The sequence below is a fragment of the Amblyomma maculatum genome, chromosome 4 (assembly GCF_055883805.1).
Source record: "Amblyomma maculatum isolate TAMU_Amacu chromosome 4, ASM5588380v1, whole genome shotgun sequence".
Taxonomy (NCBI): domain Eukaryota; kingdom Metazoa; phylum Arthropoda; class Arachnida; order Ixodida; family Ixodidae; genus Amblyomma; species Amblyomma maculatum.
Window position 1 is genome coordinate 199516266 of NC_139347.1, and position 25664 is coordinate 199541929.

The window sequence follows — 25664 nt, forward strand, 5'->3', positions numbered from 1 at the left end:
GACACACGCACGCGCTCGCTGGACGCCCATTGCGGCTGAGGGCGCTGAGAAGGACGCTTACCACACTTAAATTTGACACCTTTGTTTTGATGCAGTACCTCCCCCTGTCGGTGTCAGAAAAAAGTCGCTCAGCTCACCGATGCATGCACGTGCATGTAAATTTGCGGTTGAAACGTGAACACCTGATTGCGTCGTAAAACGTGACCAGAAAACGCCGACAGACTCGACACCAGTAGTCGTAAAAGTGGTGCAAATGTAAGCGAGGCTTGGCGCTGCGCATGAACCAGAAGTATTCTGATTTTACCTATTCTGCGTACCTCCCTTCACCTAAAGCTTTATTCTCGCCATGCCGGCGCTGTGTAGCTATTTATACCACTAAGGCCTTATCTATTTTCTTGCTTTCATTTTTCCTTTGCCGTTTTCATCATGCCCTGACGCGAGCGAAATAAAAGCAGACTGCAACGAAAAAAAAAAAGTGTGCCCCCGCTATGTGTCGCCAGGTTTGCGTGCCAATGCCGAGATGCGTGATGTGCCGCATTAGGATGTTAGAAAGCGCACACGGGTGGACTGTTATTTTCGGACGCCTTTCTCCCCTTCCCCTGTCGCTCCCTAGCGCGTGTTTTCCGCGCAGCGCATGCGCACTGGGGGTATCGATTCTCCTGCCCTCTTTTCCTCGCCGGCCAGCATTGAGCATCGCCGTCGACGGTGGTGGTGACAGCTGACTAGCGCGTCACGTCGGTACTCAGGGCGGAGGACGCAAAATACCAAAAGTCTCGTTTGCCGCTTGCCGACGCACAATTTGATCCAGTTGATGTCGATCGTAATCGAATATTGTAAATGAACTGTCTGTATAAAAGAAGAATGGCATTCTGGTTATTTAGGCCACTCCAGGCATGACAGCTACACAGCTTATATGTTTTCTCGGGAACCGTTGTTTGCCTTATTCACTTCACGGTAAAGCAAACGACAATGATTTATAGCGGCAAATTGTAGCAGTGGCAACTGAAATAAAGAAAATATACAAAGTGAGAACAAACAAAGCGCTGGAATAATGCACGTTCGAGTCTTACGTTTCAGTCTTATTCGTCTCTTAGGCATGGTTATTGAATTTCCCACTCGGGGGCCCATTTCTTCCGACTGGTAAATTTGAATGTACACGGTCGTCCACTTCTACCTTGAACACCGCTCTGCATGGCCAGCGCTCCGCGGAGCGCCTCTCGCGGGTGCCTGGGGAACGAGCGCGCAAGCGCAGTGACAGCTGTAGGTGGGGCCTCCGCTGCGTCGTCTGCTTAAGCGGCGGCTCCGCCAAGGCGCGCCTTGGCGGAGCCGCCGCTTAAGCAGACGACGCAGCGGAGGCCCCACCTACAGCTGTCACTGCGCTTGCGCGCTCGTTCCCCAGGCACCCGCGAGAGGCGCTCCGCGGAGCACTGGCCACGCAGAGCGGTGTTCAAGGTAGAAGTGGACGACCGTGTACATAGCTAGCAAAAAAGCGTCCACTTCTAACGTTCGGTGCTACTTGCGTCAGAATAGGATGCAAACTGTTAAACAGAGGAATGCCAGCAGTACAGCACGGTGTGCGGCATAAGGCAACGGCCTAAAATGCGCAGGCAACTTTGCCTCCTTCAACTTAGCGGCGCTATTACTGGAGCTTAAAAGCGAACATTCTTGACCGACCTTTGCTTACATTGTTGTGATTGTGTTTAGAGGTTATAAGTAGTTAAAAAGAAAGACGCAGCAGCAGACCAGGATGACTTGCAGAGCCGCGCTGTGATAAGGGATAAGGAAGATAAAAAAAGGAGTAGAGATTAGAAGAAGAAAAAAAAAGAAGGAGAGCGGACGCTTGCACTTGCTATGACTGTGCTTCGCGACATACTTCCCATAGCTTAAACTTAGCGAATTTATGTTTATTCTAAAACGCGCTCACTTCCAACAGACGCCAATGAAGGCAGACATTGCCAACCTTAAGCGTACCGGAAGAGGGCACCGTGGAACCACGTGCAAGGAAGTAAGAGGCTTAAGTGCGCTTTTTATTCGCCCTGATTCCGCTACTCTAACCAAAGGGGGCAAACACTAAAGCAAACGCTAGCTTTATAAGCAAAGAAGAGTATTAGTGTAATTATTCCAGCTGATGAACTTACAAGATAACAATGTAGCTTCACTTACGAATCATTTTCTTCCACCGTATTTGAGGCTGGGGCACGCCATCGGCTTGGCAGTCGATGATGACGCTTTCTCCCAGGATGCCGGACTTGTCCGTGGGCTGCTTGCGCCAGTATGGCGGAACTGTACAGAAGGAAATATTTCAATTCAAAAAACCCTGTTGCTTATAGGGCATGAAATCAAAATTCGACACCAATGAAAGCTGAGACATGTATACCAGCGCAAGAGAGCAAGACATTCGTAGCCTACTGAATGCAAGCTCGGCAAGAATACCTGATAATCCACTACTTTAATCCAAAAAATCTAAATAAAGATGGATGTATAATGTTAAAACTTCAAGCTGACTGGATAAACAGGCGTAACACGCCAATTATTCAAAATTTATAATTCATTTGGTGTTCAAGACGTTCGCGTTACTTTTACTTGCTTGCATTTCTCTAGAGCAGACTGCTAAATTTTTCAGCACGTTTTTACTCGGGCTCACATGGCAATGGAGCAATTCTCGATCCGTCAAGCAATCTCACTTTACCACTGATTAAGGGGAAGACATTTCGACATTTCATGAAGGTGAAATACTTTTTCACAGCGAAGGAATTAATATCTATCGTAAGTATGTGCTTAACTGAGCTGCCAGTGGGCAATTCCTCCTCTATCATTCAGCTTCTGGCAGCAGCAAAGTGACCTGCCGCCAAGCGCTGAATGACACCAGTCACAAGAAACTTTTACGGCCAGCGCCTAATACAATATGTCGGTGTAAAAATATGGAACAATATTCCACTTGAAATTAAAATGGCAAATAACTTTTTATTTTCCATCAAAAGATTTTATTTTGACAGAATTATATTATTATAACACTAAATAAAAGAGATAAGAAATGCTTACATTTCTGGCGCTACCAAATGTGTATGTCTTGGTTGTATTCATTTTCTTCACATAGGGAACTGTATTCCGTGATCTCTCAATTATGCAAGTCGCCTAAAATAATTTGTGTATGTGCATGCCTGCTTTTCATTTCTTTGCTGTTAAATGCTCATTGGTTGTTACGTTTGCTTGTGTATAAGCCTGAAAACATTTCTTAAATGTCCTTTAGCGTGTCTCCACTGCTGTGTATATGTATGTATGTATGTACGGGCCTAAACTAGCTTCGGCTATTGGCCCAACATTTTTTTGCAATTTCTATATTTATTGAAATAAAATGATTGATTGATTGATTGATTGAGTGCTACCCCCCCCCCCCCCCCCCAATAGAAAACGAAATTACTTTACTGATGAGGCCTTTTTTTTCCCTTTATTACGTCCTCGAAGAATATCGCAGGCATGGCAGTCATTGTATGACCAGTGTCTTCATGTCATATGGGTTACCAATGCTTGTTAACGAAGCGTCTCCCTTTGTTCATCTTAACACAGGCTAAAAAGAACAAAAGAAGGGCAGGTTTTTGTTTGCGCTGTCCAACTTATGCATAAGCCTTCAGAGCTGTAATCGCATGAAGTAGAGTTTGATTGTGGTTGCCAAAACTATTGTGATTACGCATGGATGTTGTGGGGTAGTCTCAAGCGAAGCAGATAGAGATGTGACGGCACTTCGTAAACTTTAAGGCTTTTCAGAAAAAGTACATCGTTCGTCCACATGTTTAATGCAAGCTGATCGCAAAATTTGATCATGGACAACCCCTAACCAGTGAGTAACGGAACGCAGTGCCTATGTATTTAGTGCACAGTCTTTTCTTAAACTAGAAATTAACCTGAACGAATGATCATTAAAAAAAAAACTAATAGTAAAACTGATTACGAGCTGTCCAAAGATTGCGAAATAATTCAAAGCCGATGAGGCGGGTTCCGACATTGTGTCTTCCTCGTGGGCAACCTCAAGCTCGGTGACAAAAAACGTGTCCCACCCATGCGATTCAGAACAGGAGAGTGCTCCTTAGCAAAAAAAAAAAAAAAAAAGAGAAAAAAAGAAAAAAAAAGGGGGGGGGGGGGGGGGGGGGTAGAGGCCACTACAGCACGAGTATACGTTTTATGAAGCTTTGTGTGCGGTTAATATAATGCTACCATTGTCGCACCCTACACATGGTGAGGGGGATGAAAACAAAAGAAAAAGTAAGGAGACGCAAAACTACAGAGAAATGCGCCTGTGGAAGTCATTATTCCGTGTAAGTGCAGGACGCGCGCAAATAGTCTGCAGTCTAGAGCTCGTTTTTGTCCTTAAAATACTAAAATAATGCATTCTTGGCAAATAGCCAGTCACATACCTTGCAGTTCGTTTTTTTTTTCTTTTTGCTTAGGACGCAGACCCGCTTACGCGAATTTAGCAAAATTAATTTGCTCTCCGCAATGCTCGTTGCATTCCAAAACCATGTGCAATCGGAAAACAAACAGTTCGCACGCACTGATACATCTCCCCCTCCCCGCCATGATCGCTCAGTGGTTAAGGCGTTCGACGATTGAGCAAGGTCACCGAGGCTGCATCCCAGCCTCTGTGACCAAGCTTCGAAGGTGGCAAAACGCAAGGCTCCTTGTACTGCGCGAATCAGCTCGCGTGAAATTCCGCAGGTGGTTGAACTCTCCACATCTCTCCCCTGAGGCCTGCCTCACAGCGCGAGTCGCTTTAGGGCATTAAATTTCATAGACAAACAAACCGCCTATCTCAGCACACTCGCCACTGTGCAATGATGTTTGTCGAGAATCTCCTTGTTTCACTCACTGCTTTTAGAGAAGTATACGACTAGCTTCTCCTTCACAACTGCGGCTTCAAGGAAAGCTGTACGCTATGGTTAGCGATCGTGTGTCCTAGAAACTTTTGCCTCTGATAGTACGTCGACAGCCATGAAAGTACTTTCAGAGAAATGCGCGATAAAACATATATGCGCGGCATCTACTTGTACGCCTTTACAAAAACGGGGATCGGCGGGTAGATATAAATGCTTTTTGGGGCTTCTCTTCTAAAAAGCTCGGACAGCAGCGGCCGTCTAGTAGACATCGGAGGTTCCTGCACGGTAAAACTTTCGTCAAGTACCGCGTCAAGCACTTCTCAAATCCACGTCACTCTTTTTTTACCCTTGTTTCTCCTTCCTATCCCTCACTTGGTGACAGAGCGAGCGTTTTTCACAGTACACAGAACTTTGCGCTCGCCTCCTTTTTAATTTTTTTCTCGTTCACCGAGGATTGAAAATTGAGGCAGTTTTTCCCGCAGCCTTACTCGAAAATCCTCGGCAAGTTATAAATTGCCTGCAGGCGACAATATGATTAGGATAAATTACGGTCGCCCCCATTCTGCGCTTCAAGATTGGCTACGATTTCTCGCTGGAACCGATAGCTATAAGTCAACACTCGAAGAAAAAAAAAAATCTACAAAATAGTGAAGCGAGAAATAGAACGTCAAGCTCGCTGGTGAGAGACCTGGAAAGTAAAAACAAGAATAGAGATGACTGACGGGATCGCACGCGTCGAAGATGCTACTTTTCCTGCGGCCTGGTGAGGTAATTTTCTTTTCTTTCTCAGCCTCGCACGTTTCTTCCAGCACGCCTACGCCCAGTGTCGTCGCTGCCACGGCAAATTCTTATTTATGGCGTCTTAGCGGCGCTCGGTCTTCGAGAGTGTGCGAAGAAATCCAGCCACGGCCTCGGAATATCGTGAACAATGGTCGCGGCGTCAGCGCGCAACGTTTGATAGCGTTAAAATTGCCGCGATAGAGAGACAGCCCGAGAGACGCACGTCGGAAGAGGCGATATCTAGAATTACTTTCAGCCTCTATTTCTTTTCATCGTGCGTCTGCTGGAGGTTTCTCCGGTGCGTGAGCGAAATTTTATCTCAAAAGTACAAAATACAAATGCCATCTCAGCAATTGTTAGCAGCATGCATGAGAAGATGCTTTATGTACGCCATGCATTTTACGCTTCCTGAGCTTTTGCCTATGTAAGATAGAAGCATAAGTCACACTTCGCGTTGGCTCAGTGGATAGAGCCCTTGTTTCTGAGGACGTGGGTTCAATCACTGCCGTTAAATCCCTGCAGATGTCAGTGCATTTTAAAGAAGGTCTAGTAAAACATTCCATACCCTTAACTTCGCCTTTCCCAAAAACAGATGTTATTTTGGGAACTTAAACTTTATAAACGAAACCACGAAATCATAAGTAACAGTGTTGGCGCTTGTAAACATTTTAAGAATTCGATACGCTTCAATTGCAATGGCCAGCTCTGAAGTTCAGCTGCCATCACAAGGATGGCGAGAAACGACGATTAACTATCCTCAAGAAAACGTTTCTTTTCACATGTAACTGTGCTGTTCATATGTAAATATCTGGCTGACCATGGGCTCGTGTCTAAAGTGCGAGTAATTCAGAGAAGCTATGGTTACCAATATTTGCCAGAGTTTTTCGTGATTCCCGCTCTGAGGAAGCTGTGGCTTCGTATTTCTGTGAACACACACCAACGTTGTTCTTAAGGGGTAGAGTGTTTATGATCAATGGGTTTGACGTAGGGGAGCGCGAGGCAAAATCCACCATAGGTTTGCGAGTCGTTATCCTCTATTTCTCACAAAACATAACAAAAGTTAGTTATTTTCTTCTATCCTGCCACTACATATTAAATATAGAAAGGGCAGATGAAGGAGAGCACCGAAACATTAGTCTGCATTAGAGACTTCAAAGGTGTAGCATTTTGTCAGGCTGTCCGGTGAAAAATGAGCTACCTTTAGAAAATTTATTCAATAAATACCACTGCAATAAATTCGCGCAAAGTTTGCACAATGGACCGAAACTATTCCTTGCAAGAGTGTCCGTTGGATAAAAACAGATTGAAAGCGAACTCTGAACCTTTTGTTTCAAGGCATTTATGTAGCCATGCTACATGTTAATTATACTGCATGTTTCTCTTGGACTTCCTCTCTTTCCGTATACATTTTTTGTGTGTAGATCCAGCTCTTGGAATTTCTCTCAGGTGAGGTGAATAGACATGTGATTTGCTTCGCTTCATCCCACATAAACCGAAATGTGGTTATGAATAAAATTGGTGGTTGGGCCGAACAAAGTTTGCCACAAAGAGTACGCTTCTCTGATCCAGAATATATTTTTTTCTGCAGTGCTTTAATGAGCGGCTTTGAAAGCACCAAAACTGTTGACGGTATCAGCAATGAAGCTCGTCTGTACTGGAGAGTTTTATTTCAGTTTTTTGAGAGGTACTCGGTTTTAAATTTGCTTTGATTTCCTAAGGTCGGATTATTTCAGACAGCAATAAAACAAGGAAAAAGGTTTTGAGGAAGCAATAAGCCCATTATATTTATTTAAGAGCCCAGAAAACACTCAGTGAATGTCTGCTATTAAAATGATTTTTTCTTAAGAACTAACGCGAAATATTATAGTAACTTTGCACAACAAAAGACAGCAACCAGCTTAATAACTGTAGTTTACGTATGTTTGAGCATACTAATGCGCTTATATTCCATGCTACAAAAATGTGGTGCAAGGATTTTCACGTATCTTCGTGTAGTCTATCGTTTATTTGCTAATTTGTAAAAAACCGTCTCGGTAGCTCTAAGCGAAGATTACTTGTATTTACATGAGGTGCTAATGGCATATGTGATAATTAGGTCAATTGTTTGCATGCCAAGGGTAGGGGCCCTTAAGGAAAAGAAGAAGTTGTGTTTTCCCTCACGTGAGTCTTACAACCTCTCCTCTGTTTTATGCTCGCTATACCACAAAAAAATAGCCTTACTAATAAATCCGCAATGCTAACTCGGCTTTTTCTGTGCAGAGAAGCTGTTCTTATTTCGAAGGTATTCTTCGTGGAGATAGATTTCGTTGTGCTTTAAAGCGTTAAATTTCACTGTTTGTTTCGATCATTACGATGGCTTCCAATATTCCTCTTAAGTGTCCAGAATGTCGTTAATACATTACGTACACACTTTATAATCTCCTGTGGTTGTTAACTAATTCGCTCCTGGCCATATCTATAAGCTTTACTAAGAAGCCACAAATTACCTCGAGGTATCTCAAAACTGAATTAAGGAGTACATTGGTCTTACATGCATTTCAAGAGGTATTTTACAATGCCCGATAAAAATGAGCGCAAGCGATGCGAGGAAGGTAAACATATCGATTCGCTATCGAAAGCGCTCCCTTGTTTTGTGGGCGTTTAAGAGAATTGTTCTAATCTCGGTGCCGCGCAATTCTCCACCGGATAAGAAAAAAACAAAACGCGTGTCGATTGAATTGTATAAACAGGTTTGGGGTGCGACCAGATGCCGGTGAACACCTCCGGTAATGCACTCCATCACCAGAACAGGAGTTGGTCACCCTGGTCCAGTAACTGGCCGCAACTTCCCATGATTAGTCTTATAAAACCCCGGCCTTCAGTCACCAGCGGAACAACTGGCCACGGCGGCGGTCGGACCTGTGACGCAGCAAGGGGTGCTAAGAACTTCTGGCTCCGCTGGACAGGCCGCCATTAGAAACTGACCCTGGTAACGTTTAACGCTATGCAATGGGATGGTATAGGGCTTAGTGAGGTTAGGAGGCCGAATGAGGCATATTGTCGTGACGCTGGGGCTACGTCGACCCGGCCTTCACTTGGTAGCGTGCAGAGACTCGGGGTTGAAGTAGGATTGAATCTTCGAAGTTGGTGAAATATGTACAAGCAGGTTTAATGGCACTTTGAGAAACTTATTTACAAGATTATTTACACGAAAAAGAAGGGTACATCAGCAAAATGGCAAGCGTTAAGAGTTCATAGCGAGAAGCGACTGGATGAGCCGTTTACCCAGGGCCCAGAGCGACATTTCGTGCTCTGCAACGTCCTTAAAAACCCCTATGTCCTGCCCCTCTCTGAAGATGTTGACCAACCAAATCCAGGGCACGCCCCTCAGATATCGGCATCCAATCGAACACATCACTGCACTGATGGTCTGAAGCACTGACTGGCCCGGCATTGTTTCGTTGAGCCTGGTCACTTGTTGGCGGGAAAAGCTTGGGAACGGCGAGGAGGTACATTTCTATTCTTCAGCCAAGAATCGATAGGCAGCTGGTTCCGGCAAGTGGATTTACTTCTCAGAAACCCAAGTGCACGTGGGCGCCGCATACGCTCCCAGCATTGTCCGTTTTTGACAATTGCAAATCTTTCCTGCATTCCTGGGAAATCACTTAATGGCTGTATGCGTCATGCTCCTTTCTTGTCCTGCACGTCAGCGGACATGTCACTCTGTCGTCTCCTTTGGAAAGTAGACATTCCTCACTGGACGATAGGGCTTCTCGACTGGAAGGGTGAACAAAAGAAAGAAAGCACTTCCTGCATTTCCCGCAGGGGGACGTTTCTTTGTGCTTTTCGAGACGTTCTCTTGACAGGGTCAATTTGGCATTTGCAGGGTGTCCACAAAGCAAAACAGGCTTACAAAACAGGATTCCTGGAAACAGGCTCACTTAGAGCCATTGGACCATCACCACATATTCACAATACTTTTCCATGCCCACAGGCGAACAATAGAGCGCGCAAATGCGGATGCACGGTCGTAACAGCCTCCTCCCCCGCCAGAAGAGTCACGGAGGGCAGCAGTCGCCGCTGCTGCATGAAGAGACGACTTAATGGCCTGCACGTGAACGCTTGAAGCTCGCTGTTGCTTGTCGCGTTGTCTTGATTGTTGTAGGCCAAATTGCTCGAGCTGTCTGAAACTCAACCACATGTCTAAACAAGCACTCGGCTCCCGTCTGAAGAGACCAGGTTAAAAGAAAACTGCCATTGTTGTTCGAGAAAAGCCCACTCTCAAGACGTTCAGGACCCACGTATGCCTAGAAAACCAAACGTGCTGCTTTACATAGTCACACATATACAAGCGCACGGAAAAAAAAAAAAACCTGATTATCAATTTCGATACATGGTGAGGAACATCTCGGACCGCTTAGAAAGAGCGGCTAAGCGCGTCCGCATTCCCATTTAACTTCCCCTTTTTGTATCTTATTTCAAAATTGTACTGCTGTAAAATCAAGCTCCACCTAAGAAGGCGACTGTTTTTCGATGTCGCAGTTTGCAGCCAAGCCAGGGGACAATGGTCCGTCTCTACGGTGAATTTGGTCCCTCCAAGATAGCACTGCAATTTTTGAATGGCCCATACAATGCAAGCGCACTCTTTCTCTGACGCGCAATAAGCCCTCTCTCTAGAACTCAGTTTTCTGCTCAGGTAGAGCACCGGGTGCTCATTACCGTCGTCATCTCTCTGGCAGAGAACAGCACCTAGCCCTCGATCACTGGCATCACACTGGACCGTGAATTCTCGGCCATAGTCTGGAGCTCGCAATACCGGACGGCTAATCAGCACAGCCTTCAGGTTTACGAAGGAGGCTTCCTTTTGTTCGTCCCAGACTACATTTGTCGGTTCTGTCTTGCGGAGAGCGTCGGTCAGAGGGCTGGCCAAAGCTGAATAGTTAGGGATGTAGTGATTGTAGTACCCAGTCAGACCCAGGAATGCTCGAATTTCCGTCTTCGTGCTCGGCCGCGGGTAGTCTGCTACCGCAGAAATCTTAATCTCGCTGGGTTTCCTGAAACCCTGACCTACATTGTGACCCAAGTAGTCCACGGTCGCCCTTGCCAGGCAACATTTCTCGGCCTTTACGGTTAGTCCAGCTTGACGCAAAAGGCTCAGTACAGCTCTTAGATGTACCATATGGTCCGCCCATGAGTCGGAAAAAACCGCAATGTCGTCTAAATAAGGCACCGCGAATGTTTCACACCCCTTTAAAACCCTATCCATGAGTCGGGAAAAACAAAATGGAGCATTTTTGAGTCCGAAACTCATCATTGTTGGCTGGTAGCTGCCCGTCGGAGTGACGAAAGCCGCGTATCTGCTGGCGCGTTCAGTGAGCGGTACTTGCCAGTATCCTCGAGTAAGGTCCAGCGTAGTCACATATGCCGCTCTACTGACCTGTTCTACTCTCTCCTCAATATTCGGAATAGGATACACTTCATCCCTGGTGAGAGAATTTAGCTTTCGGTAGTCTACCACAGGCCTAGGGTCTTTACCTGGAGCTTCTACTAAGATCATAGGCGAAGCATAATCGCTTTCCGAGGGTTTTATTACTCCTAATTCCAGCATGCGAGTTACTTCCCTATCCAGAATTTCTCTTTGCCTTGGAGAAAATCGGTAGCACCTTGATCGCACTGGCACGTCTGAAGTCAGCTCAATATCGTGCTCAGTCAAATCAGTCCTGCCTGGCTTGTCCACGAAGCAGGCCTCAAACTCTGTTATTATTTCGCCCAGATCGGACAGCTGGGATTTCTTTAGTTCTCCTCTCTGCTCCGTCTTTTTGAGAAGCTCCTGAGCGTTGCTTCCTTTTCCGCTGAGGCAAATCAAGTTGTCCCCCATCTCCTCGGGAAGGTTTAACGTTAGATTTACCACGGCTTGCTCCATAGCTAAGTCCTCTCGGGTTCCACTTAAAAGTCTTGTGAGATTACTAGACACTGGCGGCAAGAGGTTACTCTCAAGAACGTCCTCATTCCGCGTCTCATCAAGCTCACTTTCAAGTTGACTTATCTGAGATGCCTCGCTCTCAAAGTTTTCTGACCCGCTCTTTTCCGCATCGACCACTGTTTTAACTGCCGTTTCCTCCGCTGTGGATTTTTCTGGAATGAGCAGTGTAGCTAATTCTCGCGTCTTTGAACGTGTTAAGGCTTGTACAACTCTGTCTCCGAAAAGGATGCCCCTCTTTCGCAGTAGCATGTCCGATTTGTTGGAAAACAAATACGGATAGCACTTAGGAAGCTTTCGTGAAACGGCAGCCTCGGTTGTTAATTCGCCGAAAGGGCCCTCGATGACCACGTTCGCGATTGGCAAGCACACACTCTGATCCTCCACTACCTGGCGGATCCATGCACACTGTCCGGTATAGTCGGAAGGCGACACATACGCCGGATGGACAACATCCATCGTTGCGGCCGAATCGCGCAGTACCTTGCAAGGCTTCCCGTTGACTACTAGGTCATGCAGGTAGGGTTCTAAAAGCTGCATATTTTCATCGCAGTCCCTGACATACGAGAAAGCAATCTTTTCTTTCCGGCAGTTGACGGCAATGTGACCCTGCTCATTACACCTAAAGCATGTGAGCGGCTTCCTAGCCTCAAGCTTTTTCTTTGTGTTCTGCGCGTTGGTCACTTCCCCACTTTTCTCACTGCCGTCCTTTCTAGGGCGTTTGCCTGAAGAAGCCTTCCTTTCTTCGTTTGCAAATCTAGCAAAGTGCCTTTTCTGACGGTTATTTACACTGAACTTGGGATTGCGGAGCCTATCTACTGCTGGGTTGCTGAATTGTCGGCGCGAAGCGTACTCCTCAATGAGTTCGGCAGCTTCAGTTGCCGACTTAATTTCGCCTCGGTCCTGTAACCAATTTCTTTCTTTTTCTGGGAGGCAGTTATAAAACTGCTCCAAAAGAATTCGCTCGACTACAGCGTCCCTATCATTGTAGGAATCAGTGCTCTTTAGCCACTCGCCCAAATTAACTCTTAAATTGTATAGGAATTCAGGGTAACTCTCGTCCCTGGACTTAGTAGCGTTCCGAAAACGTTGTCTGAACGCCTCGGCGCTAAGCCTATACTTTCTCAGAAGGCAAGCTTTGACCTTCTCGTAGTTGTCCGCGTCCTCCTTGCTTAGCCGCGCGACAACCTCCGCTGCCTCGCAGGGCAGAACCGTCAATAATCTCTGAGACCAAGTGTCTCGCTGGAAGGACAGTTTTTCGCAGGTTCGCTCAAAGTTAGCCAGATACAGACCGATATCCCCTGATATCACATATGGCTGCATGTACTTTGACATCTTGAAATCTGCCTCCTTGTTGAGAAGAGGCACCGCTAGCTGGGGACAATTGCCCGACCTCTTGCTCAACTCTAGTTCTAATTTCCGGAGCTCAATTTCTAGCTCCAGCCTTTTTGCTTCTCTTTCAATTCCACGCTTCTTTTCCTCTTTTTCCCTCTCAAGTTCACGCTTCTTTTCCTCTTTTTCCCTCTCAAGTTCACGCTCACGCCTCTTTTCCTCGTTTTCCCGCTCTTTCTGCTGTCTGAGCTGCTCCTCCTTTTTTTGTCCGATGAGGTTCCATGCTTCACTGAGCTCCTCATCATCTGTTCCCAAATCAGTGATTGCCTTTATAATCAAGGGTTTTCGTGCCAAACCACTTGTATTAATTCCCAATTCCTCACACAATAGCAACAGTTCCGGTTTCTGCAGCTTTTGTAGGTCCATGATCGCTCCGAGTGTCGGCTACTTCCAAAACAACAGTGCAAACTACCAAACCTAAAGGCGTTTCAACACTTTTTACCAGTTCTAAAATCTAACCCTGTTCTAGAACCTGGTCCACATCAGAAGAAAAGCCAAGCACTCACCCACACATGCGATCGATGTTCCGAGCTGCTCTCTTGTTGGCCGATTGTTGCGCCTGCTTGTTGCTTGAGATGCCACCTCCGATCACCAGATGTTGTGGCTTGTAGATTCCGATCCACCTCTAATCACCAGATGTTGCAGCTTGTAGATCCAGATCCCACCGCTGGTCACCAGTTGTCGTGGCTTGTAGATTCAGATCCCACCGCTGCCACCAGTTGTCGTGACGCTGGGGCTACGTCGACCCGGCCTTCACTTGGTAGCGTGCAGAGACTCGGGGTTGAAGTAGGATTGAATCTTCGAAGTTGGTGAAATATGTACAAGCAGGTTTAATGGCACTTTGAGAAACTTATTTACAAGATTATTTACACGAAAAAGAAGGGTACATCAGCAAAATGGCAAGCGTTAAGAGTTCATAGCGAGAAGCGACTGGATGAGCCGTTTACCCAGGGCCCAGAGCGACATTTCGTGCTCTGCAACGTCCTTAAAAACCCCTATGTCCAGCCCCTCTCTGAAGGTGTTTAACAACCAAATCCAGGGCACGCCCCTCAGATATCGGCATCCAATCGAACACATCACTGCACTGATGGTCTGAAGCACTGACTGGCCCGGCATTGTTTCGTTGAGCCTGGTCACTTGTTGGCGGGAAAAGCTTGGGAACGGCGAGGAGGTACATTTCTATTCTTCAGCCAAGAATCGATAGGCAGCTGGTTCCGGCAAGTGGATTTACTTCTCAGAAACCCAAGTGCACGTGGGCGCCGCATACGCTCCCAGCATTGTCCGTTTTCGACAATTGCAAATCTTTCCTGCATTCCTGGGAAATCACTTAATGGCTGTATGCGTCATGCTCCTTTCTTGTCCTGCACGTCAGCGGACATGTCACTCTGTCGTCTCCTTTGGAAAGTAGACATTCCTCACTGGACGATAGGGCTTCTCGACTGGAAGGGTGAACAAAAGAAAGAAAGCACTTCCTGCATTTCCCGCAGGGGGACGTTTCTTTGTGTTTTTCGAGACGTTCTCTTGACAGGGTCAATTTGGCATTTGCAGGGTGTCCACAAAGCAAAACAGGCTTACAAAACAGGATTCCTGGAAACAGGCTCACTTAGAGCCATTGGACCATCACCACATATTCACAATACTTTTCCATGCCCACAGGCGAACAATAGAGCGCGCAAATGCGGATGCACGGTCGTAACAATATACAGTACTGAAGGATGGGCATGTATGTGTCATCGAGGTTTACCGGAGAGGCGAGAACTAGGAGTAGGTTTCCTTGTCAATAAGTATATAGCGCGTAATATAGATGAATGCTATAGCATTAATGGGAGCGTGGCAGGAATACCAATTAGGCCTAATAAACGGTATAAACTGAAGGTTGTACAGGCCTATGCACCTATATGTAGTTATGATGACCAGGCAGTTGAAAGCTTCTACGAAGACGTAGAATCGGCAATGCGAAAAGAAAAGACGCAGTATACGGTACTAATCGGCGACTTCAAGGCCAACATAGGGAAAAAACCGGCAGGAGACCAGGCGGTGAGTGACTATGGCGGAGTTATTAGTTGAGTTTGCAGAGCGCAATAACTAAAAAATCATGAATACCTTCTTCAGCAAACGAAAGAACCGGAAATGGTCATGGAAAAGTACTAACGGGGAGACTAAAATGACATTGACTACATACTGTGTTCAAACCCCGCCGTTATGCAGGATGTAGAGGTAATCGGGAAAGTGCGATGCAGTGACCACAGGATGGTGAGGTCCCGAATTAGCCTAAATCTGAAGAAGGAACGCAACAGATTAGTAAGAAAGAAACCCATCAACGAATTAGCGGTGAGGGGGAGGGCAGAACAGTTCAGGATCTCGCTACAGAATAGGTATTCAGCTCTAACTGAGGATAGCGACATTACTCTAGAGGCAAGGAACAATAGTTTCAGAGATATCTTTACTAAGTGCGCTGTAGAAGTAGACGGTAGGATAGTTAGAGATACAAGTAAGCTGTCTAAGGAGACGAAAGATATGATTAAGAAACGCCAGAGTATGAAAGCTTCTAATCAACAGACCAGATAGAATTGGCAGAGATATCGAAACTAAACAATAAGCGTAAAGTGGCCGCTATAAGGAAGTATATCATGGAGAAAACTGGGCATGCTGTAAATAACGGGTAAGCCTTAAAGCGGTTAAAAGGAAATTGGCATAGGCAAAAATCAGATGTATGTGCTAAAGGACAAGAGGGGCAACGTCATTACGAATATGGACAAGATACTGATCTCTGCAGTAGACAAAGTAGTCAAGACAGTAATGAGATTGGTGGCAGGGAAAAATGCAGTCGGACGTTCCACCAGTGACGAAGGACGAGGTTAAGAAAGCAATACAAACTATGAAAAGGGGGAAAGCAGCTGGAGAGGATAACTATAGATTTGTTGAAGGACAGGGGGAATGAGAGGGGGGGGGGATATTAGGGTAGAAAAACTGGCCACCCTGTATACGCAGTGCCTGGTGTTATCGACGGTATCGGAACTATAGCAGAACGCAAACATTATCTTAATTCATAAGAAAGGGACGGTAAGGACAAATTAAAGACCAATCAGCTTTCTGTCTGATACGTATAAGGCATTTACCAAGGTAACCGCTAATAGAATCAGGACAACTTTAGACTGCAATCAAGCAAAAGATCAAGCAGAGTTTCGTAAACGATGCTCTACTATAGGTCATATCCATAATATTTTTCAGGTGATAGAAAAATGCTCGGAATATAGCCAGCCCTTATACATAGCATTCAGTGATCATGAAACAGCATTTGACTCGGCAGAAACCTCAGCGGTGATGCAGGAAATGCGAAATCAGGGGGTAGACGAGTCGTACGTGAAAGTGCTGGAAGATATATAGAGTGCCAGCACAGCAACCATAGTTCTGCATAAAGTAACAAAATTCCTACAAAGAAAGGTTTGGGCCAGCAGACACGATCTCCCGAGTACTATTCACAGCTTGCTTAGAGGAAGTATTCAGAGACTTGGAATGGGAGAAGTTAGGGATAAGGGTAGATGGAGAATACTTAAGCACTGTGCGATTTGCTCATAACGTTGCCTTGCTAAGCAACTCGGGGGATGAACTGCAAATAATGATTGATGACCTGGACAGGAAAACTAGAAAGGTAGGCTTGAAAATCAATATACAGAAGACTAAGGCAATGTTCAACAGCCTCGGGAAGGAACAGCAGTTTACGTTAGGTAGCGAAGCACTGGAAGTAGTAGGCGAATATGTCTACTTAGGATAGGAGCGCAGGTTCGGATGATAAAAAGGAAATAACAAGAAGAATAAGATTGGGATAGAGCGCATTTGGCAACCACTCGGAGATTATGACTAGCAGCTTACCGGTATCGATCAAGAGGAAAGTGTACAACAGTTGCATCTTACCTGTACTCACCTATGGGGCTGAAACGCGGAGGCTAACCAAGAGGGTTCTACTTAAGCTGAGGACAACGCACAGGGCTACGGAACGAAAAATGGTAGGGGTAACATTAAGAGATAGGAAGCGTGAAGAGAGGGTCACAGAAATACCTCAAGTTACTTACATTCTAGGGGAAATCAAGAAAAGAAACGGGCATGGGCAAGACATGTAGTGCGAAGAGAGGATAACCGATGGTCGCTTACGGTAACAAACTAGATTTCAAGGAAAGGAAAGCGTAGCAGGGGGCAGCAGAAGGTTAGGTGGAAGGGTGAGGTTAAGAAGTTTACTGGGGTCAAGTGGATGCAGACAGAACAGGACCGGGTTAATTGGAGAATAATGGTAGAGGCCTTCGCCGTGTAGTGGATATAGTTAGGCTGATGATGATGACGATGAGAATTGAAACACACAAGAGATATTGATTTGTGTGAAGTCTCAAGCACATCCAGGCAAAACGTGTGAGGACAAGAGAAATACGTTTGCCAATTATTTCTTTTATTTTCACTCACTTTCCGAAATGCCTTTTCAAACTGATGCGCGAGGTATTAATGTATATACACAGGCGCCGTTATGGGAGGGTCGCGGATGCTCAGACGTTTGAGTCGGAGAATGTAGGGATATCAGATTAGATATAGTGGCAGCACTCCGACGTTCTAAGCGCGCTAAAAAATGGCTGTCACTGTGACGTCAGTGCATATTTTCTTGGGATGATGGCAGTACATGCTTTCACTCGCGAACAAACGTAAGGAACAAACTTTGTGCTTCCGGTTTGTGCTTTACTCGCTACTCTCCGCAGGCTGAAAACATTACACAAACGAACACAAATAACATTATCGGCTTTTTGTTAATTTTCCTTTCTTCTTTTTTTGTTTTTTTTTTTTTTTTGCAAACAGACTGGCGCCCCGCAGTTCCAGTGCGGCTGTTTGCAATGAAAGCACGCGGCTGATAGGCAATCCTGACACAGCTCTATAGAAATGTACTTCGTAGGATTTACGGCATTATAAAAGAAAACTATTTTAAGGCCAAACTTGCAACTAGCGCTGCAATGAGAGCACAACTAGTCTGTTTCCTTTATATTAACTCGGTAATCGTCTCTTGCTCTGGCAACCATCTGTTTCAACGGAAAGATAGATTAAACGCGCACTTTTAAGTGCCCCGCTTCACTCGTTGCTCCGTAGTCTACAATAATTTTATATTTGCAATAACGCGAAAAAGCTACATGAGCGAATATTGATGCAGCACCAGTAATGTCTCGCAAAGTGGAAGGGAAGAGAAAGATCTGCACATTTTGTTACGGGCGCCTTTCTTTTCATAAATGCTTCAACATGACGATACTTCACATTTCTTTAAAGCGCACTGATTGTTCGCAGCTTCTGCTATTCACAGTAAGCGGTGACGCTTCTCTTAAGCTTTTCACCACTCCCAAGGCCCGACCTGGCTCGATTTGCAGTCACTTTTTTAAAAAGCCTGATTCCTAGCCATGTGAAATCACGTTTCGTTTTTATTCTTTTTTTCTGTTGTATACCATGTATGTGTTATACCAATAGTCTGTGTTCATTATCTATCTTTTGTGTTCATCATCTTCCATATCGCGACCTCTCTAGCCTCACCTTTTTTTAGTGAATAGGTATTATCAGTGCCCTTGCGCTGCTATAGAACGCTTCGTTACGTGCCTCTTGTGTTGCCTTTGTCGTGAAGAATTATTGCGTGAACGCGTGCATAACATAGTGCGAGATAGCATCGCCACTGGTGCCGCCTCGGCCCTCCTCCCGCCCGCCATTTCAAATCAGTATTTCGAGCAGAGACCTTGCGACAAGGCCTGGAAAATGATAGCGTGTCATCGAGAACCGAAGACGGAACTTGGCCCCGCATTACGTGACCCGCATCGCGAATCGTATTTCTGGCTGTTCTTTTTCCGTCTTGTTCTCTTTCTCGCTTCCTTCCCGGATGTCATTCGAGATGGGAACAGTTTGAAGAACTTCGATAGGCGTCTGAGTTCCAAACGTACGTCTCTCACGTAGCTTTACCGAGAAATTACGTTTCGTTCAATTCTTTATTGTGAATTATCGGCGAAGTTATCTTTAGTTCGTTCGACGAATGTCTGTGTGCGAAACGTACGTTGCATTGTGAATTTCCAAAAAAGAACGGCCCCCCGGCGCAGACAAAGGGAGAACGAGGCCTTTCAAGTTGCTTGAGCTAGGGGTGTCTTCAACGTTACGCAGTGCTGTTGCAAGACGATATTGTCACAGTTATGTTAGGTTTTCCCTAGATTCAAGCAAATTCGGTAGGGTGTAGGCGGACGCATGCAGACACTGGCCGTCCTTCAGTCTGTCGCGTTGCTGTACGGTAGCACCAAAGTTACATTATCCTGTCGCACCAAATAACCGCGTTTGAATATTCGTTGGCATTATGATGTTGTGCATATTTCGTTTTCATTGATAATATATTGCAAGAACTGGAAAACATTCGTATTCACAACCATAACTCGCACCAAAGCTCTCGAAGATTACAAACAACTTAGGTGACAAATTGGCGGATATTGGGCTTTGGCCTTCCACGTTTACCAACGTCAATACAAAATGAGCACTGATTGTAGGAATAATGACAACCCGTGCTTTTAGGTGGCATTGTGAAATAGCTTCACTCAATTCCATCACAATAGGAAGCTCATGAGTATTGATTAGCAGCCCTTTCACGTTGCTTGCAACAGACACGCTGCTGTTAAAATGTGTAAATGTGAAAGCATTATGATATAATAAACAAAAATAAAATGCGGCTCTTAATAATTGTATGCTTTCTGGCCTGAAAAAGGTGACAGGAACACTCTTGGTGAGAACTGCTCGTGCGAAGAAGATTAGTAGAATTCGTAAGGAAGAATTCGAGCCTCCTACAGTTGCACTAGAGAGTTATTCTTTCTGCGGAATATTTCACATAACTTATTGCTTATTAACGTTCATTCTTGTACAATAACACATTTTGTACATATATTTAGACCTATTACAAGTTTTTAATCGTGGTATTTTCAGTACTACGTTTGCAGCGTTTCTTTATAGCAATTTGTGACCGGTTAATGTGGAATCTAAAATGTCACATATAAATAAAATTTTGAATAATTAGGTTTCCTGCCAATTGTAACCGAGTTGTTTTATTTATCAAGCTTATTTAAGGAAATTCTCAAATATTTTAGATTATCTGCGTGTCTGTGTGAAGGTTAATGAGGAATTGCAAAGCAATTCCCTATGGTGAATTTAACGTCGCCCACCTTTTCAAGCTAATCCGCTACGGCAATTTAATAACACTATAGACGCCATGCTTACATAATTGAGACAACTAGTTCATTACATTGCATCCTGTGTCTAGCGCATAGCATTCATGTCAATAGGGGCAATCCACAAGGAAAGCGCATCGCAATAATGCGCCAGGCAGGGGTTGACTGAGGGGACTAAGTCGACCTTCTCCGAGCCTGTAAACTCGGTCGCATTGCCTTAAAGGCAGTTAGCCTAAGTGGGGTTGCGCTACCGACCCTCGAAGATGAAACAGTCGCTTGACATCGCTCTCCCCCTTTCTTGCGATCGCTCCCATTTGCACTTCTCTTCGCTATTCTACGAACGAAGAAAACTAGAGGGGTTGAACGCTGTAGAACCGAGTATGTAGCGAAAGCATTAGCTTTTCCCTTTTCTTATTCTTTTTCTTCATTTTCTTTTTCTTCGTCTTCTTCTCCTTCTTGTTCTTCTTCTTCTGCTTCTCCTTCTCCTTCGCAATTAGACGTGGCTCTCGCGCATGCGCATAACGGGCAGGGCACACTCACGCGAAACTCTGCTCTGGCCCGCGCAGGGTAGCTTTACGCCACAAAAAGAAAAACCTCTTCTGACGAAAGCGCCACCTTTGCTTTCAATACGCGACATCGCATGCTGCCACAAATTCGGCATAGAGATGATGCGCTACATGTAAACGCTCTTGTAACGCATTATCATGAAGCGCTGCGAAATGGGATGCAATGCGCTACTTTCCCCTGCATGTAAGCACGATTAGACATAGTTCCTGGATAGTGACGCTGGCACGAATGCGTTTTGCTTACCTGCATGCTCTCAATAAGAGTATGCTGCACTTGGTTGCCTGTGAGTCTGACCATTTACCTAATGGTAGGCCAACCGTTATTCTCCTACAAAAGAATGAGCGATAAAAGGCTGTTCATTTGTTGGGCACTAAGAAATTTTAGATACCCACTCAGGAGCTCAGTCTTTACAAAAAAAAAAAAAAAAAAAGGTACCTCGCCCTGTAAGGTGGCATACTGCTGAATAACAGGTGAGCTTGGGAGTTGTTCCGACTGATCCTCCCTTTCATACCACGTGTATCAAATAAAATGCCGGTAAATGAAGTTACAGTGACTCCTTTTCTTTTCATTTTCAGTTTGTCACCAGAAAACTGGATGATACTAGTAGATAAAAAGTGTCGGCGGTAGCTGCAGTACCCCCTACAAATAAACGTATTCGAATTATGGCATCAGTTCAACGGAATCAGAATATAGCGCCAATCTGTGTTCAGGTAGGTTTATTACTGCTTTCTGATAAACGATGACCGAATAAGTTATAGCGGCGACTATTTATGAACATGTTTCTCCAATACTCAATATTTGCGCTTTCGCGAGTGAGACAGTCGCTTATGATGATGGACGACCACTTTGATATCAACTGCGACTCAAAAGTACTTATTTTAGCTCCATTTAGCTGGTAATTTATTTATCTTTATTATGTGCTGTGTTCATTGTTACACTTTTATGTTATCTTGTTGACATGACCATTTTCCAGACTTTGTATCTTGTTCAGCTTTTTTTTATATTTTTCTTAAGGCAGTGAAGGCGTTTTTCAGAGCTTTAATTGTATCCACTTATTTTTTCGACCCTATGTCATTATATTGTATGGCCTGCATCTCAACTTGTTCTATGTAACGTTCACTTGTACGCCAAGAGTATTTTATATAAATAAATAAATAAATAAATAAATAAATAAATAAATAAATAAATAAATAAATAAATAAATAAATAAATAAATGAATAAATAAATAAATAAATAAATAAATAAATAAATAAATAAATAAATAAATAAATAAATAAATAAATAAATAAATAAATACACATAAATAAACCCCAAAAGCCAAATATGGTCAAGGTCATGTTTCCGCGCCATTTTCTATTATGGTCAACGTGCCCTCGGCTGCACCACGCTACAATTAGATGGTTGTTTCCTTTGCAGTTCGCAGCATTTTCCTGCTGCTTAGCTTTCACTCATGTAACGAAATTCATCTCAACATGTCAATATGTTTTCTCGCAGCAATATTTCCTACCATCATCCGATTTTAAATCACCATTATAATCGCACCAGTCTCACGTTTGTACATAAAATGTGCAGCTGGCGAAACATTCCGCGAAACTCTGACACATGCACACACAATTTCAGACTCAGCAAAAGTTTAGTCAATTCTTAACGCCATCAAGTTCGAAGTTTAGTAAAATTATTCGGTATTATTCACACTGGCGCTTGGATTGCATAAATTACGGATACACTATTCTTGTGCTACTCAAATAGGTGGCATTATGAGAGGTCAATATTTTGCAGAAACTTCTGTTCAGCGACTACCAATTACACCTAAGCTTTACCTCAATTTCTGTGGTATGAAATTGGTATTAACGGCTTGGGAATTGTTGTTAAAGCAGATGTAAGCATATAGATACATTGGTGTACCTTTGACGGTCATAGTAGCCGATCGATTGACAGCCGCGGCCGGGTTTCGAGCGACGCAGGTATAATTGCCGCTGTGTTGTGGCCCCACGGAGTGGAACGTTAGAGATGATGTGAAGGCGTTCAGCATCTCGGTGTGTGCTCCCAGGTCCGGGCCGAGAGGCCGTCCGTCCTTGAGCCAGCCGATGAACACCGGCGGGTCGCCGTCGATGACCACGCAAACCACGACCGTTCGCATGCCTTCCTCGAGATCACTGGGGAACTTGAACGGATCCACTTTGGGCCCGACTGCGAGTGGTTCCCAAATTGCATCAACAAATAAGATATAGAGCAAGGGCTTCTTTTTTTGATCCTATGAGTACCGAAACATATTGCAAGAGTAATGGCGATATGAGAACACTCCTCTCTTGTCACACTCATCTCGCCCCTCTACTGGACGCAGGTTTTACCGTTTGCGACAGCAAATATAGAATAAAATGCGAATATTAAAGCATCCTTGGTGCGTGACGTGTCTTGCCATCAGTGTAACTGGTGTCCTTTTTTTACTTGCAAATGTCTAGAACTTTTGTTGTACAGTGAACAAAATGGCGACTGTTTGGCTCTTAATAGAGTCTAAGCAGCAATGCACGTGTAATTATGGAACTTCTTTTCTACAAAGAACGATACACAAATAATATGTTGCCGTAAAGCAATGGCTAAAATTTCGCTATATAAAAACAGGCGAGATCATTTCACCTCTTTGAGGAAGAATTTATTCTTGTCTATATTGTATTTTTTTTGTACAATGAAGTGTCCTATACAACGAAAGTTAACACGTATCCCAACAACAAGCGCTCGAATGTTTTGGGCGCTGAGATTCTCAGAGCCTGTAGCAGCATATAGAGGTTTTCAAAGGAGATTAAGGTTTTCCTGAACAATGAGAATGTATCCCCAAAACTCACTGAAATATCACCGAGTCAAGTTAAGCCAACTGATGCGCACAATTTAACGGGCAGCATGAACAGGACGTAGAAACTAGTCCAAAGAAAAGGAGGGGAGGGGGGGGGGGGGGGGCGCAAACCGCAACATAGGGCTCGTGTGTCCGTTTATTTGTTTGTTTGTTCTTGTCTGGCGATAATTATGATAATTTTCGTTTAACTGCACCTAGGCAGTTTGACCAAATATCATTATAAATTGTATTCAACTGCACAATGTGAGTGAAACAGCACCTCATTTCAAAATGCCAGGCAATCAGTGCAAGGAAATGTATGTACCCTTTGAGCAACCGGTTTATTCACCGGGGCACTGGGGCTTTAGCTTTACTTCTCCCGCATACAAGGTATATATCTGTATTTTGTTGTACATAATTAAGCTATTTTAAATTCTGTAATGATAAGGTGCTCACTTAGAAACAAAAGGCAAAACAGCTCACTATTTGCTTGGATATCTTTCGTGACTTCTTCCAGCGCAGCGAAGCGTTGAGCAAAGCACGCTTTACAGGCTAAAATGCCCCAGAGTTTCTTTGTTTCTTTTCACGTCGGCTGCGTTTCGCTCCAGGGCCAGTGACACGGTAGCCCTTCAGTCAATGCAGTTTTCAACTAATGGTGTCAGTGCCGGAAAGCCAAGTATCAAGGCATTAATGTTCACATTGAGACCTTCCTTGTTCATTCCGGCCTAATTCCGTCCTCCGCCATCAGTATTCATTGATCTCAAATGCATCTTCTGTTGACAATGAATAAAACATGTTGAAAAAAAAAAAGCATACAAATTTGAAAGCGCTTCCAGTGGGGCAATGTGACCAAGAATAACTCACCCATTACATGCACGTGCAGCGGTCTCCTGGCAACGTCTCCTCGACCATTTTCGGCGACGCACTCGTAGGTGCCTTCGTCTGCCTTCCGGTTCACCTCCGAAAGGACGAGAGTGCCGTTCGCGTGCACGAGCTGGCGGTGGCCGCTGGGGAGCGTCCTACCCTCTGGTTGCAAAAGAAGAAGAGATGAGCGACAGCTGAATCTTTCGGGCGTCCAAATATGACTAAAAATAAAGCCTCAATCTGAGAGTTTTAAACATTTTGATGGGTGAATCCTTTACTTTTTCTGTTAGCCTGCCCTTAAAAGTAGAGGTTTAACAAGCACACATCACAAGGTATAAAGAAGCTTTAGATGCTCCACTAATGTTAGCTCTTTTACAGGAGCAGTTAAATATAAATCCGGCAATGGCCGAGCTACTTCTGTGCGCCATCAGGTAAGAGTTACGAAGATCTGGCAGAAGGGGGTGCCGGCTACAGTAAAGTTATGAAACCGATTCAGTAAAACAACAGATACTGCATGAACGAACCTCTTTCCCACCGTATGGCGGTAAGCGGGTACCCTCCGACGGGGCAATGCACAACCAGGCTTCCCCCGGAGAGAGCTGTGACGTTGCCCATGGGCCGAATCGCCGGTGGTCCGTACACGTTCACCCTAGCCACGTGGGCAACCGAGCCCACGTCGTTGGCCGCCCGACAGCGATACACGCCTCCATCTTCAGGGCGCACGCTGCTTATATTGACGTAGCTGACGACACGGTTATCACGCGTTACGTAGTCTCCAACCCTGTAGCGAATGGTCTCCGGCAGGTGGCGTCCATCCAGGTCCCACGTGACCTGAGGCAGCGGGTTTCCCGTGGCAGTGCACCGGAGAGACACCGAGCCACCGGGCTTGTGGATTGACTCGGAGAACACGCTCTCCAGCACGGGAGGCTCGTCTATAATGAAAATAACCTAGATGATGGCCAAAAATGGCATGCCAACTCTAATCTTGCACTTCATGCGATACGAGTGTAATGACAAGAGTTTAGAAAATTCCACCATTTTAATATTGTGCTACTTTGAGTTAGGCCTTTCAAAACAAAATGCAACATTCAGTTTCGGACAAAATGTCTCACAGAAGAGCGCCAATAATGAGATATAACAGAAATGGAGAAACGCGGCATGCTTGCCCAAAAGACCATACTGCCTG

General features: G+C 44.9%; 1 protein-coding gene across 1 annotated transcript in view; it reads right to left on the reverse strand.

The window, feature by feature from the left end:
- The window catches only part of LOC146193974 (cell adhesion molecule Dscam1-like), a 640182-nt gene that overhangs the window by 198945 nt on the left and 415573 nt on the right, over positions 1 to 25664 (reverse strand). The window contains exons 7-10 of the mRNA XM_084600664.1: positions 25003 to 25410; positions 24479 to 24640; positions 22690 to 22974; positions 2164 to 2283 (exon numbers count right to left, since the gene is read on the reverse strand). Of these exons, the coding sequence (XP_084456790.1) occupies positions 2164 to 2283; positions 22690 to 22974; positions 24479 to 24640; positions 25003 to 25410 (975 nt within the window). The remainder of the gene's footprint in view (positions 1 to 2163; positions 2284 to 22689; positions 22975 to 24478; positions 24641 to 25002; positions 25411 to 25664) is intronic.